The following is a 16,865-nucleotide window of genomic DNA, read 5'->3' on the forward strand; positions in this document are numbered from 1 at the left end:
AAGGATTTATTTAAAAAACTATGTGTGAAGATCCACACATTTAAGGCTAAAGATGATTGTGCATCTAAAACTCTATGCAAGCATTTTTTAGAAATGTGATTTTATAATCTTCACCAGCTCACTAATGAAATATTTTTAAAGCAAATTTTAAACTAAGGTCCTGTAGACTGACATGTTCTGTATAAATATTACATTAATGCACAACTGTTTTTGTCAGTAAAGCCAGAAACTGACAGTATAAAAATTTATTTGGGCATAAGCTTTTGTGGACATCTGATGAAATGAGTTCTAGTCCACAAAAGCTTATGTCCAAATAATTTGTTAGTCTTTGAGGTGACACAAGGACTCATCCTTGTTTTTGCAGATACAGACTAACAGGACTACCACTCTGAAACCTGTCAGTATATACCTTGGGGTTGGCAAATGCCTATTAAATGGCTTTATTACCCCTTGAATGTCTCTTTAACAGTTTCAATGTTGTGCTAATAGGTCTGGCAGGCTGGAGGTTTTTTCGCTTTTAACTACTAGATTCCCTCCCAATGAAGACTCACCAGGCTAGAGCAGCCATCTGTGGGAGCCTGCAGGAAGGGTCAGAACAGGGATAGGAAAACAACAGGCTGGATACTAAGACCCAGTGGTGCCCCAAATTTTCAAGTGCCCTACGCAGCTGCCTATGCCTAAGGACGGCCCTGCAGAGACCCCAGCAGCCAATCCCATTCCTCAGACTGTGCTGCAGTCGGCTCTCTCTAGGACCCAGAAGCCCTGTTCTACACTGTCTGGGCTGCCTGGAGAGTGGTGCCCCTAAGCAGTGTGAGGCCCTACGCGGCTGCCTATGCCTAAGGACGGCCCTGCCGGGCAAGCCCAGCTACATAGGGGGTGACTGACCGGGGCCCAGGCACGTGGCGGCCAGCGGGAGCTGGGCTGGGCTCGCGGGGAGCCTCTCCCCGCCCTACAGACGTTGGTCTGGTCGCGCTGTCGCCAGAGCGGCTGCAGCGAGATCCCGCCGCTGCTCCGCGAGCTCGCTGGGCCACGGGGCGGGTGGAACAAGGCGCGCCAGCGGCAGTTGGGGGCGGGGTCGATGCGGTGGGGTGGGGCGGGGCTGTCCTCCCGGCCGGAATCAGTCACCTTTCCCGGAGGCCTCTTGCGGGAAAAGGCAGGTCACGTGTTTCCGCTGTCTCGCAGTGCCGGGCGCGCGCTGGGTGCCGAGGATGCGGGCGTTCTGCGGCCAGGGGCGGCTCGGGTGACCCCCGCGGCGGTTGCGCGGACGGTGGCGGCGGGGCCATGCTGAGCCGCAGCTCGTTCACCAGCCTGGTGGTGGGGGTGTTCGCGGTGTACGTGGCGCACACGTGCTGGGTGATGTACGGGATCGTCTGCACGCGGCCCTGCCCCGCCCCGGGCCCGGCCAAGGAGGAGCGGGCGGGAGGCGCGGCGGGCTGCGTCTGGCCCTACCTGGCCCGCCGGCCCAAGCTGCAGGTGAGACGCGGGCTGGGCTCTCCCTCGCCTGCTCCGGGGTCGCTGCTTAGCTGGCCGCAGATGGCTGCCTTCTCCTTGGTCGGCCGCTCTGCGGGCCGGCAGGGGTGAGCGCCTTGGCTGTGAGCAGCTTAAGGGCTCTGCCGGCGTGTACGTGACGGGCACCAGCTCTGCAGCAGTTAACGGGGTCGGGCCCTGCGCTCATCAGGCGAGAGCCTTTTCTGTTTGCAGTTTATAATCTGTGCTTCCAACGTTGTTGGGCGCGGGGAGAGAAATGAAACTTGGAAGAGGGGGAAGGAGGAGAGAAATGAGACACCAGCGTGGTGTAGAAAAGAGTAAGGAGGAAGTGGAAGACAAAATACACCCTGGGAAAGAGAGAGGCTTAGTAATAAGGCTAATATGTAAGAATCTAAGAATAAAAGGATCTTGTGTATTGAAGGAAAATGGGATTATGAAAGAGCAATTGAGGAATAAAATAATATCTAGTTGAAGAGAATCAGTGAGATAAAGAGAAAAGAATGAGTAAAGAAATAGGCACAATTTCATTAAACTAGAAGAACTTTGTTCCTATCAGGGGCGGCTCCAGGCCCCAGCCCACCAAGCGCATACTTGGGGCGGCAAGCCGCGGGGGCGCTCTGCCGGCTCTGCGAGGGCGGCACACAGGTTGTCTTCAGCAGCTTGCCTGTGGAGAGTCTGCTGATCCCGCGGCTTCGGCGGACCTCCCGCAGGCAAGCCACCAAAGGCAACCTGCCTGCTGTGCTTGGGGTGGCAAAATGACTAGAGCCGCCCCGGTTCCTATATTTTGTATTTCCCAAACATCTTTCAGTATTGCCAAGGCTAGGAGAAAGAGAACAAATACTCTAAGTACTTACACAGAATTATGTACCAAAAAGCATTTACACTTCAATAATAGTTTTAATAATAATGGCTGTGAAGTCATGCCCTCAGACTATATTAATTACATGATCATACACTTCGTTTTCTTTAGGAAGTCTGTGTCATATACTATACTGTATGATCGGTAGTCAGTGGCTTATCTATTTATATGCAGTGTTCAATATTCCCCTATTTAATGTGGTCTTAGGCCTTCGTTATTACACACAGGTTAAACCTTGAACTGAATACAGAATTATTAATGTACTCATGGGCTTTTCTGTAATGATCTGAGCATAATGAGTGCTTCGCAAACATTAATGAATTTAGCTTCAGAATGTTCTAATGTGGTGGTGGCGGCATAGTAGATTCCTCTTATTAGCAATCTCTTCAATTGCCAGCAAAAAATTGCCATTATTCTGTGGTTGCCAATAAGTGGAAGGCAGTTTGGCAGCCAGGAAAGAATGCCCTGCAATGTACCATCCCTATCTCCATGCTTCCAAATATGCTGATGGGCAGGGTAGCAACAGAGTAGGAGGTTGCAGCCCAGATGGTGGGGCTTTTTTTACTAGGCATTGGGGCCTACTGACATACCTCGACCTCTCTCCAGGAGTCCTGGCTGAGCATATCCCAGCACTTCCTTCCCTGACTGCAGCACCCCAGCAAAACACCAGTGGATAGAGCCCTGCAAATCGATTAGTAGCCATCCACTTTATATCTGCAGAGAGAACGAGGAGTACTTGTGCCACCTTAGAGACTAACAAATTTATTTGGGCATAAGCTTTCATGGGTTAAAACCTACTTCATTGAATGCATGCAGTGGAAAATATAGTAGGAAGATATATATCTGTGGACCATTTCTACGGATACCAGTACAGATGCAGATACAAATTTTGTATCCGCGTAGGGCTCGAACGATAAGAGCAGGCTGTCATGGATCCTCCGCCTGCCCTGGGCGGAGGGCCTGGGGGACGGGCTGGGAGCTGCGTGAGTCCCACACCCAGGGTAGGTGGAGGGTCTGTCATTACTCCCTACAGCTGCCAGTGCATCTCTCTCCCTGACCGAGCTTGGAGCCTCAGTCCAGACCCGGTATAAAGCCCTGCAAATCCGCAGATAATTTCTGTGGATCACGAATCAGATGAGGATAATGTGCAGCTCCAGAATCTGGGCTGCAAACCCCCTGCCCACCACCCTTCCCACTAATGCCCTGCCCATAGCTGCCTGGCCTGCAGCCCCTTAGCTTGTGTAGGCAGGTTTGTGGAGCTGCAGCCTTAGAAGGAAGCACTGGGACATGCTGAATGCTGACCCCGGCGGCACATCTTAGTGCTTCCTTTCCCGGTTGCAGCCATGCAAACCTGCCTGCATCTGTGGTCTTTCTTCCAAACTGCATTCTTAATAAGTAGCATGCCTGGTGCCAGAATCCAAATCCCACTAGCCTTAAAGTCAATGGGACAGGATTGGTTCCCAGGAAAACACTTCTGTCAGTGGGAAGTTGTTAATGTCTGAGTTGCTATTAAGCAGAATGTACTCTCTCCATTTTGCTGATGCACAGAGACATTAGGGCCAAAATTGTTAGAAGTACAGTAGAACCTTGTTTAACCGTGCCTCCATTTCCAGTTCTCCATATTAACTGAACCACCAGCTATCTGTGGCTGATAGCAGCTCGGTTTCCCGCTATTAGCGAGAGCCCTGTTGCCCAGGGCTGACAGCTGGAGCCCTGCCACCCATTCTCCGGTTTATCTGGATTTTTGATTATCTAATCTGGCCCAATTAGATTGGATAATTGGGGTTCCACTGTGTCAACTAATTTAGAGTTCCTCCTTTGAGACACCAAGGTCTTGATTTTTCAGAGTAATTAACATTTGTACTTTATATGTTCAAAGCACCATTCCAGTTGACTTGTTTTGCAGTTGTGAGTGCTCAGCACTTCTGCAAATCTGTATGATTCAAGTTGGGCACACAGTTAGCTAAATTTGGTTAAATAGCTTGTCCTGTATTGCACAGGACTTGTATAGCAGATGAACATCTAGAATCTAGCTGCCTCAATCATGAGACCATCCTTTATTGTCTGTTCATCTTTCAGGTTCTTCAGCAAATAGATTCAGAGATGCCAAGGCCAGAAGGGACCATTGTGATGATCTATTCTGACGTGTATAGCACATGCCCTAATACTTTCCTAAAATAATTCCAGAGCATAGCTTTTAGAAAAACATCCAATTTTGATTTAAAAATTATCTCAGAGAGATTCTCTGATGATCTTTGGTAAATTGTTCCAATAGTTAGTTGCTCTCACAGTTAAAAATGTACACCTTATTTCTAGTCTGAATTTGTCTAGCTTTCAGTGAAACAGAGGCTGTACAGATGATAACTGTACATTCCTCATTCATTCCTTGAGTGTAGTTCAACCTCTGTACAAAATGAGAAAAGGGTTCTGGGGAGTGATTGTGGCCTTGTGGCTAGAGCACTAGACTTGTACACAGGGAACCAGTGTTCTCTTCCTCACTCTGCACTTGGCTTGTTGGGTGACCTTGGACAAGTCACTTCACCCTTCTGTGGCTCAGTTTCCCCATCAGTAAAATGTGGATAATGTTACTGGCATCGTTTGTAAAGTGCTTTGAGAGATATCTCAAAACTAATATATTAAAGCTAGGTATTATTCTTATTCTTCTATAGAAAAAGTAGCATGTGATCATGTGATTTAAGATTATATCACAATGCATACATAAGCACAGGGGGACTGAATTAAAGATGCACAGGCAACATTAATTCTAGCATTTCTTAAATTTAGGGTGTTTAATTTTGCAACCTTTGTTTTCTTTAAATGTGTTTTGTTGTTTCCCAATTTTTTAAAAAAGCAATCTAGAAAAATAAATCAGATGGAACCATGGAGCCTAGAAGGGGTGGAACCTTTATATCTACAGCACAGACCTTCTAACACTTGACTAATGGAGTAACTGTTAGCTGTAGTAGGCTCTATATTTCATCTATAGCAGCAGAGAGTGGTGGACAGCCTGATAATTCACCTGATTTAATGTGAAATGTCTTTCAATTTGAGGAAAAAGGCATCTTTCTGATCCTCCCAGAAGACTGCCTCTAGGCCATTAGTTTTCAAACTGCTGGTTGCAACCCAGTACTGGGTAGTGGAATATGACACACTGGGTTGTGGCCTCTCTGGTCACCACCGCTGACTGGCCCTTTAAAAGTCCCATCAGCGGTGCTGCCTGTCTAAGGCAGGCTAGTCCCTACCTTTTCCAACGCTGCGCTCCGATCTGGAAGCGTCAGCAGCAGGTCTGACTCCTAGGCTGATAGAGGGGGCAGTACTTATGGGCGAGAGCCTCCACCTAGGAGCTGGACCTAGTGCTGGCCGTTTTCAGGGCGCAGCATGGTCCACAGTGCCAGAACAGGCAGGAAGCCTGCCTTAGCACCATCACTGACCAGGAGTCGTCCGAGGGGCGCCCCAGCCCCAGCCATGACCCACCCCAAACCCTGAGTTAATGTTTTATTGTAGGGTCTGTATTCAGTTTCTAGCCTCTCTTTCCCACAAATATTCTGTTGGTATTCTTCTGTTATTCCTGTGATGATCAGTGATGGGGTCAAGTCATATGTATTTTTATTTGGAAATGTTTTATAATTTATTTTTCTCTGTGGATCATATGTCTTCTCTTCTTTATTTTCCTGTGATGATGATTATGCCTCCGGATATGGGCGAACTCAGAACAGCTTTGTTAGAGAGATGGAACGTGCCCTTGCTAGCATGGAACGAATAGTTCTTTGTTCATGCACTGATTGTTTTATCCTTTTTTATTTTAGTTAAGTGTATACACTACCACACGGTCAAACATTGGTGCTGAGAATAATATAGATCTGATTTTGAATGTGGAGGATTTTGATATTGAGTCCAGATTTGAAAGGTAAAGTATGATTATTATGAAGTTCTTTAGTGTTCCTACAAGATTATTGTATCTAATAGATAATAGTTATGTGATGCATGTTAGTGCTAGTGAATTAAGTTAGATCTGCCATGCACCACAGTGTTTTCATGTTGAAATAGTGATTTGTTGTTGTCAACTCTAGTGGATTTTCCATCATCAAAGTTAATGCAGTATACGGCATATAGAAATTCAGGCTTTATTTAAAAGAAAATAATAGTGAATAAAAGTTTTAATTTTAAGTCTGTCAAAATGTCAGGCCTTATTGCAAATTTAGTCTAAAGTTGAGAATGAAGTGCTGCTTTACTTTTGATTGCTGTACTAGAAATACACGTACTTCAAACAATGTTGTATCAATGGCAGTTTGAAACTCATCTTGTTTTTGACTGTATACTAGTTTTTCATTTTCTAATACTTTAATATTTTATTATCTCTTGACATCTCCCGTTAAAAATAACGGGAAACAAAGAAAGGAAAATGTAATTATTAAGAAGAAATATAATCCACTCTGGCCCCACTGATGGGCTTCATGTATTTTTGCCTTTATTACAGCCTAGGAACCTTGAAGCTTAGTCCTGTGCTCTGGACCTCAAGTTTTACCAACTTTAATGTCCCTTTACTGTGCAGATTCAATGGTATTTAATGTGCCAAATGTTTAAGGTACTTGGATAGTTTGGATTGTGCTGCAAGTATTTAAAACAACTGTTTTCAGCAACTTAAGTAAATATTTTACAAATGCTGCTCAAGATGCCTTGAAGTATAGCTCTGTGTTGAATAATCACTAAAATTGACATGGAAATCCCAGGTCTGTCCTTCAATAACTTTTGTATCATATCTGCTCAGTTTACATGTCAGGTGACTTTTTGCAACAGCTAATGTTTCAAACTTTGCCTAGAATCTGAAATTCAAGCTATGTTTTTAGCTTGCACATCACCAACTCCCTTTTCCATGTCTGTGCTAGTTCTGCATTTCTAACACAGTAATATAAACTAATTCTTTGTTGCTGAAGGAAACAATTAAGACTCTGTGTACTTATGAAGGAACGTCACTGGACTAGGAAGATGTCCTTTTTATGTCAGAGCAGAATCACACTTTTATGACTTAAAATGTTACGAATTTTTTATATTTAATTTTTCTAGAACTGTGTCAATATTCCACTTCAAATCACCAGTTTAAAGATAAACTATTTCACTTTTTAATTAAACAAAACAAAAAAACAAAACAAGAAAAACACCCTGCCATTTTGCTTTTGGATTGTCTATATCAGATTCTACTGTTTTTTTCGTTTTCCCTTTTGTAATTCCACTAATTGAAAAGCCTAACCTCTGGTCATATTATACTTCAGCTCAGATGGGTAGTAAGTATGTTTCTTTTACTATGATGTAACTTGGTTCTGTGGTCCATGGAAGTGTTCAGTGCAGATGCAGTTCAGTGCAGTGAAGTGTTCAGTGCAGTGCAGAGCTAGTCTCTGGTAGAATTAACAGAAATACAGTTGAGGCTATGTAATCTAAGATGAAGCAAAAATAGCTTTTCTGCATTTAAACACACTGATATTACTATTACTCTGAGTTGAAAGTTTCATTGTCTGACACTGACAAAGTTAGAGAAATATTTAAAATCCGTTCCTGGGGAATCTGAAGGAGTGACATAGAATAGCTTGACAATACACCGAATTGTTTAGAACTTCAAATTAATTTGTAATATGCCGTCATGTTTTATAATGATTACATTGTGTGGAACTTTAATCCATGCAACTTCAGTAGTAATTGGGAGTAATTTTACACCAAAGCTTGTCAAAGCAAAGAAAAATTAAGCATTCACAGCTAGTACAAAATGAAAACATGGTGTTTCTTGCTACACTCTTTCCAGAGTTCTGTGTTTGTAATTTACTGTGGCTGAAGAGGAATTTCATTGTCACTAAGTAATTGACAACAGATAAGTTAGTGATTTATACTGAATACATTTTGCTGAAGATTTGTTACATGATGATGAAATTCATTTTTTTGGCTCACCCTTTCTAAATGTTTTTGTAAAGCAAGTTCTAATATAGCATTTAAAAGTAGCAAGAATTCTGTATTCATAATTGACATCACTGTACTATTTTATAATGTATTTTGTATTTTAGAACAGTCAATGTCTCTGTACCAAAGAAAACTCGAAATAATGGCACACTGTATGCATACATATTTCTTCACCATGCTGGCATTTTACCTTGGCACGATGGCAAACAGGTGCATATAGTAAGTCCTCTCACCACTTACATGGTTCCTAAAGCAGAAGAAGTTAATCTTATCACTGGAGAATCCACCACCCAGGTAGGCTTTTTAACTTGGTGGTAAAAATGCATAAAAAGAGCATCTGAAAACATCTTTTTTATCATGTCAAGATAGACATAAAGTAGGTTTCTTAAACAAAAAAAAACCTAAAAAAAAATCAAATGACATTTTAAAATAGTAAGGGCAGGTATGAGGTAACATGTAGGAACTAGAAGATATTATTTAGGTCTGTCAGAGAGGAGTGGGCGGAAGGGACTCAGAGCAGAAGGGACTCAAAAGGGAGGAGGATAGATGTAGTTGATGTCAGCAATACAGCCAACACCTTTGGATATTGGTAATCAGCTTGACCTCTGTGGCATGGGGTGTCAGAAAAAGCAATTAGGGATTGTAAGCCTTGAAAATTGTATTACAGTCTAAAAGCAAAGAAAATCTTGCTCGCTCATGCACACACCCTTACTTTTCAAGATCAAGTATTTTTTGAAAGATTGACAGTGTTCAAATTGTATAGGCTTATTCTTATAATTGGATTTTTTTTAAATTTTATAGTAAATGTAAGGGATGATTGTGCAATATAACTCTGAATAAGGGATTGCCAACGTGAAAAGTTTGAGAAACACTGCCATAGGATGAGAGTTCTCAACTTGGTGTTTGCAAATAATAATAATAGGAGATATGCCTATGTCCTAGAACTGGAAGGGACCTTGAAAGGTTATCAAGTCCAGCCCCCTGCCTTCACTAGCAGGGCCAAGTACTGATTTTTGCCCCAGATCCCTAAGTGGCCCCATCAAGGATTGAACTCACAACACTGGGTTTAGCAGGCCAGTGCTCAAACCACTGAACTATCCCTCCCCCCAGTAGATTGGTGGTGATTGTAGTCACCTTTCCTTTCTCCGTGAATGGGGACAGGGGAGTCCTGAAACTTTACTGTAACATGAGGTCACGGTATGGATAAGGTTAAGAACCACTGCTTTAGCAGAAGGAACTGGAACTGAGGAGCAGAACATTGCTGGTCGTCTTTTTGAATGTCAGTGCTCTGATTAGAAATGTGTGGAGAGGGGAGAGATTGGGTCTGGGTGTTTCAGCTACAGTCAAGTAGTTCAAAGGCAGTTATTTTTGCCAGAAAGCCAGTAACAGTTGAATTTTCAAACTAAGCCAAAGTAAGCTGTATAGCAACATTTAAAATATTTATTGTAAATTTGACAACTGCTGTTTCTGTATATCACATCTTATTTTGAGGGGGATGCTGAAATTTGCATAGGCAAGTGAGTTTAATTTGCTGGCAAAACCACACTATACTTTGTAGTAGATTAAAAAGTTTGACACTTAGCTTAATCCTGATTATATGATCAGTAAACATGATTTGAATTTTAAAGTTTTGAATAGTTTGCAGACTGGAAAGAGCCTTTTAATCTTAAACTGAACTGAAATGTTATAGAGGCACTTACAAGGTCTGTAGGGAAGAATCTCAGAAAGCTAGGTTTATTACTGTGCTTGCTGGCAGACCCATGAATGAGTTGGTGTAAATCAGATTTGTGAGGTGTTTTACAGTGGGTTACATCACACAGGAAATAAAAATACCTTCAGAAATTGTGGGGATTAAGGCTGAATTCATCAAGTTAGAACTGGCTGGCCTGATTGTAGATGGTTTAGCATTGAATATGTGTACAGGCTTACTTTAGGCAAGATAATCCCCATGTTGTTGTTGTGAACCTTGCCAGCTACAACCAAGGAGGCATCATTGTAATTTTGAAAAATATTTTCAAATTTTACTGGTTAAATCCACAAAACAAGTTCTTACTGATACCTTCAAGCTATTTAGATATATGCACCATATGAGAGGGAACCTGCCTTAGCCCCGGGCCCCTGCTGCACTTTCGGCTGGACTTCTAATGGCCCAGTTGGCAGTGCTGACTGGAGCCGCCAGGGTCCCTTTTTGACCGGGCATTCCAGTCAAAAACTGGATGCCTGGCAACCCTAGCCAGTGCCTCTGTGGGCAACTTCTCGGGCGTGGCTGTACTTCCCCCAACCCCACCCACTGGGGTGGGTACCAGGCTCACCAGCAGCTGTCCCTGATCGAGCTAATGTATGCAAGCAGCTTGCACACTCTTGGACAGGAGTCCCTTCCATGCAGCGCTCCGAGAGTGAAAGCAGGGACAGCTGCTGGTGAGCCTGGTGTCCGCCCTAGAGGGCAGAGCTTTGGGCAGTATAGCCATGCCCATGGAGCTGCCAGCATGGGGCGCTGGTTCCTGGGAGCAGCAACCAATGATGCTGCTGTTTTCGCCACCATGATCCAGTAGAGTTCTGCAGCTCCGTGGATACCGATTTATCTCTGCACAGAGCTCTACTCCCCCTCCCCCAAGGCCCTCCCCTGCCCACTGCTAGCATCTCTTTGCCCCTTCCCCCAAGGGTGGCCCCATGTCGTTCACACTGGAGAGGCGTGAGCGGCAGGTGGAGAGGGGCCTTCAGGGAAGAGGCAGAGTGAGGGCAGTGCCTTGGGGGAAGAGGTGGAGTGGGGGTGGGAAGAGGAGCAGTGCGGGTGGGGCCAAGGCCCAAGCACCCTTTCAGCAGCAGCACTGTAAAGGTGGCAGGCCAACGTGCCTCCAAAGGGAGGAGTGCAATATCCTGTTTGGGGAGGCGTAATCTCCCCTGGTCTATTATACCTTCCACCCATGTTTGACAGCCTGAGTTATCCTTGTTCTTAAGGAAAAAGGACAGGCAGATTTTGTGGGCACAGTGTGTTTCATGATGGACTTAAAATGCACTTGTGATTGAAGTCCTTTTTGAAGAGAGATTCTTTGCGAAAGCTAAAATATACTGTACTGAAACTTACAGCATGAAAGACAATCCTGGCTTTTGTGGTAAAAAAAAAAAAAAAAATTATGCTTGGTGATGGTATGTATGAACTTCTGGGTCAGGCCAGAAAGCAATATATCTTGAGGATGTATAGATTTTGGTGGAAATTTGTCTTGTTCTATAGCATTGCAATAGCAGCCATGTGGATTTTGCACAATGAACTTCATCTAAGCAATTCCACACGTGTAGCAAAGCAAAATCCAGAACTTGATTCAGATGTTAGTGACTGGCCAAAGTGTAGACTCTTTCCAGCTCCATTAGTCTGCTGTTTACCTGCTTGAAAGTAGACCAAGAAGAAAACAAATCATAGCAAGTATTCAACAACAAATAAAGAAAGCATTAATGAAGGAAAGACTGAAAGTCTTGCGTAATGATCCAAAGCAAAACAAATGGAATGGCAACTATATCTCTTTAATTTACTTGAGAGAATGAAAAAACAGCTGGAATATTGGTTGTCATTTTTTTTGACACCCAATTCTGAAGTCTTAGTTGCTTGTTAACAAGTGATCAGATTTTTTTTCTTTCCTAATGGAAGCTGAGATCTTTTTACAAATGACACATGAAAAGCACAAACTCAGTGCAAGTAGTGTTATGCCTATGTTCTCAAATCCTTATAGAGAGCAAGCAGATGTTTCAAATAAGGCATGGAGAGTCATCAGAAAATCAGTGGGTTTTTAATTTAATTTTTCTCTGAACTGGCTTCAAATTTAAAAAAAGTTTAAGTCTTGAACCAGAGTATAATATTTCCTCTTTTCTAAGCATATATGTTTTTCAGTTTTAGTTTCAAATAGCAATGGGCATAGGATTCATTCCAGCACAGTTAGAAAAATATTGATATTATGTCTAGTCCAAGCTGTAATAGTGCTACTTTTCCACATGTTCATATTTCTGGTGTAGCTAACTGTAATCCAGGGTTTAAGTGACTGTCATTGGGTTTTTTTTTCTAAAATTTGCATTTAATGTGTACAGCATTATGCTTGTTTCCTTTTTATTTAAAAGCAAATTGAAGCAGAAAAGAAACAGACCAATGCCTTAGATGAACCTGTCTCACATTGGAGGTCAAGGTTGACTCTAAATGTGATGGTGGAAGATTTTGTTTTTGATGGATCCTCTCTCCCTGCTGATGTTCACCGATACATGAAGATGTAAGTTTACAGAGATTTTATTTTGTTAGATTTAGAGCTATTCAGTTTATAGAGCTAATTTCTCCTTTAAATAACCTCTTAGTGAAACATTAAAGTTGTATAGTTAAATCACAGAACTCATTGTTGGGAAAAGGGTATTTTAACATCACATTTAAACTTCATCAATCACAATGAGCAATATTTGAATAGTAGTAGCCCTTACACTATGACCGAAGATTGCCTCACATCTTAATTGTGGCTCCCTTGTGCTTATGTATGATGATGTATTCTTTAACTGCATGATCACATCCGGTTTCCATAGAAACATGTCTCATTCAGTGCAGAGATTAGACAATTGTGATGGTTTCCAGGGGTACCCAGGACTGTGAGTCACTTTGTTACCCCCAACCTCCAGCAAGAAAGAGTCTTGCATATGGTGGTGGGATGTCATCGCCCTCCCACCACCAGCCTTTCAATCACTCAAGCACGCTCCTTTAAGCTATGCCAGCCCTATCTGCCTTGCAGGCTAACAGTACGTACACTCTAATCCCTCAGTCTCTTTGAAGAGCTTCAGCCTCAACACTGGCTACTCACAGATTTCCCAAATCCTCTGCTCCCAACGGTGCAGTGTATCCCAGTTTTCCCTTAAACCACTGCTTTTGTAAAGTCTCGCAGGGCTCTTAAACAGTTAAATAAACCTTCTGTTGTTTGATTATTAAAAAAAATAGAATTTTTACTAGAAATTAGAATGTGATGGAAACAAATTGGTACAATATAAAACAAAACCATAAGAAGTGAACTTGGGTCAATGTTTATTAATAGTTACCTTTCCTATCTAATAAAGTAAACATTGTACAGAGAGAATTCATAACTTCACATACAATGTTAACACGTGCATTTTACAGCCTTCATATGGTACTTCAGAAAGCACATTTTGTACAAATATTATTGCAATAATGTGTTTGTGTGAACACAGGAGTGCTTGAGTCACAATGATGCATTGTAATTTGTTATTTTCAGTGAGGTTTTATTAAGAAACAAATACCCTCTGGTCTTTTTGACTGCCATTGTGCACTCTGCAGAGGTTTCGCACCAGAATATCTTTAAAATTGTCCCTACCATCAATGTGAGAATAATCTGAAGTGCTGCAGAAAATTGTTTCCTATTGGGAGAAGTGCCACTGAGGCTGTGCCACCGAGTGAAAGGTGGAAGATGTTTTATTATGGATAATTCAGTTTCTATCTGGTGGGAGGGAAACAATGATCTGGGATCAACTGTCTCTTCTAAAAGAAGGCAACCATGACCTTGATTTTACAGAAGCTTAAATCTAGATAAAGTGCAAGTGCAAGATAGTTCTTCATAGGAGATCAGCAGCACCAATTCAATGTACTAGAGAGTCAAGATGGTCTTGGGGTAGGTCAATGGATGGGGACTCCAGAGTTTTAGATTCTATTCCCAACTCTGCCTTTGGCTTCCTGTGTGACTTGGGGTACGTCACTCGGGCCTGGTTCTGTCGCCCATACTTGGAATAGTGCTCTATTCTGCAAGTACTCCCACTGTGTTCAGTGTAGCTGTATTTACTCTGGCAAAGTTTGGACACGCATGGGTGCACTATTACAGTTCTACCAGCAATTGTGGAAGCTGTAATCTTGACATGGCACTGGTTTTTTTGCCACCATGTCATCTAGACCACCTCTGTTTAGATGACCTGGTAGTAAATAGGCCTGTGCCTTGTGTATGGCTTTTCTCCCACCATTACTTATGCCAGTGGAGCTGCCCCAGTAACTAATTATACATGCAGTTTTTCCTAGTGTTTACAAGGCACAGGGATTTCACTAATATTTGTTGATTTATAGTGTAGTTGTAGCCATGTTGGTCCCAGGATATTAGAGAAACAAGGTAGGCAATATCTTTTATTGAACCCACTTCTGTTGATGAAAGAGACATGGTTTTGAGCTACACAGAGCTCTTATTTTGACCTGAGGAAGACTCTGTGTAGCTCAAAACGTTGTCTCTTTCACCAATTGAAGTTGGTCCAGTAAAAGCTATTACCTCATCCACCTTTTCTCTCTAATGTTTGAGGTATTCAAATTCTGTTTTGAGTGCTGTGAAAAACTCTGTAAGTTGCACTGGTTTCATAGGCTAACTTATTTTTACAATAGAGTACATTTCAAGTATGGGTAATCCCCAGTCTCTCATTACTGGGATGCAGTTTTTTCTTCTCCAGACATTGTAATATCTGCTGTCACTTCCACGTGCTGTAGATACCTCGCTACCAACTTCAAATTATAGTTTTATCCATCTTTTGTTTCTTTCGTTCTCTGCCCTTTATATTGCATGTGTATCTGGAACTCTTCACTTATCCTGTCTTTCTGTATTGCTAACCTTGAAGTTGAAACTGCAAAAAGTGAACTGAAAAGGATGAATTCTCATTTGCACCAAGTATACGACTCTGATAGGGTAAAGAGATCCAGTATGGAAATTTTCATGGCACACATTAAAGTTAAATATGTGTGAAACTATGTATAATTGATTCCAGAAATTTATTTTTTGTGCACTAATAAGATTAGAAAGTTTTCTTTCTGGAGTAACGTAATCATAAAATCCATGTTTGAACATCATAGGGTTCAGTTGGGGAAGACTGTGCATTATCTTCCAATATTATTTATTGATCAGCTAAGCAACAGAGTGAAGGATTTAATGGTGAGTAACAAAATGCCTTTTCACTAAATTTTGAATTACAGTTTTACGGAAATTTAGTACTGCTATAATTAAGGTTTTGTCCTTGTTTCCATTACAACAGCCCATCTCACAGAAATTCACAGTGGACACAGCTAATATGTTGCTAATCTAATCTTCAAATTAGATGTTGATTAAATGCCAAAAAAAATCATTAATGCAGAATTAAGGGTGTTCTTTCAGAATGTGGAAATGGGCTAAACCAGAAAAACTTGAAGTTAAGATACACACTGGTTGCCAGGCTGGCTGCATCTCCTGCTTTGAGCAGGGGGTTGGATTAGATGACCTCCCAAAGTCTCTTCCAGTCCTAAACTTCTATGATTCCTGGTCTCTTTGAGCACCCTGAGTAGGTCCAAAGCCTGTAGCTGGTGCCTCTGATTTAGGATGGAATTACATGACCCTTCCATTCTCAGGCCAGGTCCTTGGTTGCAGTCACCTGGTACTAACCATGGTTTCCTTAGTAGGTCTAACTTAGGCTCAGACGCTGTCTTTCTGTTTTCTCCAGAAGCAGTGACAGTGGTAATCAGTGGCCAAACAGCCTCCTTTCAGAAGATTTATTTAGAACAAAAGCATTTCAGAGAAAAACAAATCTGAAAACAATATTGACTAGACATCTGTCTATTTTGCCAGGTATCTAATATTCCAGGTGAAGATGCAGTCAGGTCTGTAGACCTCAGAGACCTCTAGGCTCTGACTGGAATAGTCCATTCCCTTAACTCGCAAACTCTTTCTCTCCTTTGCTTCAGGGAGAGTCTCCTTTTAAAAGCTGTTCATTCTTTTTGATCTCCAAGTTCCCAGCCTGGCAAAACAAGCTTGCATCTTCCTTGGAGACTTTAAATCTGCTGGCTTTTCACATTCTTTCAAGTGTCCATAAGGGTGTTCTTATCAGGGGCTTTTATCGTTTTCCTGTTCTTTACACAGCTCCCTATTAAGTTACATCAGTGCATTCATACAGGAAAATCTTAACACGGTTACTTGCTCTCATTAACCTGGTCATGTTTGGTATTCATAAATCATAGATAATCGTTCTTAGATTACATAACAATTCCACAAATGCTGTAACTTTGTCCACTGTTCACATTTCTGGAAAGGCTTGAGGCAGCTCTGGGCAAGTTTAACTCTGCACTAACAAATTCTTGGGCATTTAATTTCTTTTTCTAAATAACTTTTTGTCACTTTCATGTACCACAGCCCAGCCCTTCCGTTCACATTCTCTGACTCCTTGCAGTGATTACCTTGTACACAGAATGCGTTGCCCATACATCATCTCTGTGTCCTCCCATTTCTGTGCCTGTTCTGCTCACTTGATTCTTCCTCCTCCCAACATTGACAGGGATCCCAAAGGTTGAAGAGCTGAGGAGCAAATGCAGGAACTAAAATACTCAGTGGGAAAGCTTTTAGGAGAGGGGACTGACATCATGGATGTGTTTGATGTTGGGGAGGCTTTGCCTCTGTCACCCCCAGAAACCCAGCTTTTCAACTCTGATCTCTTCCTTCCCACCATGCTATTCCCTGCACTGTTCTAATACACTCTCAGCCCCTCACTGCTCCTACACCCCAAATTTCCTCCAATTGCTCAGATCCCTACCACTGCCTCAACA

At 42.4% G+C, this 16,865-nt stretch overlaps 1 protein-coding gene across 3 annotated transcripts in view; it reads left to right on the forward strand.

Annotated features, from left to right (window-relative positions):
• The first annotated feature begins 1,203 nt into the window (after window positions 1–1,203).
• The window catches only part of CLPTM1L (CLPTM1 like), a 69,701-nt gene continuing 54,039 nt past the window's right edge, over window positions 1,204–16,865 (forward strand). The window contains exons 1-5 of one of the 3 annotated variants that reach the window (XM_030551647.1): window positions 1,204–1,473; window positions 6,154–6,254; window positions 8,398–8,587; window positions 12,401–12,546; window positions 15,150–15,228. In XM_030551647.1, coding sequence (XP_030407507.1) covers window positions 1,282–1,473; window positions 6,154–6,254; window positions 8,398–8,587; window positions 12,401–12,546; window positions 15,150–15,228 — 708 coding nt within the window. In that variant the 5' untranslated portion in view covers window positions 1,204–1,281. Of the gene's footprint in view, window positions 1,474–6,153; window positions 6,255–6,824; window positions 6,933–8,397; window positions 8,588–12,400; window positions 12,547–15,149; window positions 15,229–16,865 lie in introns of those variants that run through there. The other 2 variants (XM_030551646.1, XM_030551648.1) reach the window with 2 other exon arrangements.

The sequence above is a fragment of the Gopherus evgoodei genome, chromosome 2, assembly GCF_007399415.2.
Source record: "Gopherus evgoodei ecotype Sinaloan lineage chromosome 2, rGopEvg1_v1.p, whole genome shotgun sequence".
In the NCBI taxonomy this organism is placed as follows: domain Eukaryota; kingdom Metazoa; phylum Chordata; order Testudines; family Testudinidae; genus Gopherus; species Gopherus evgoodei.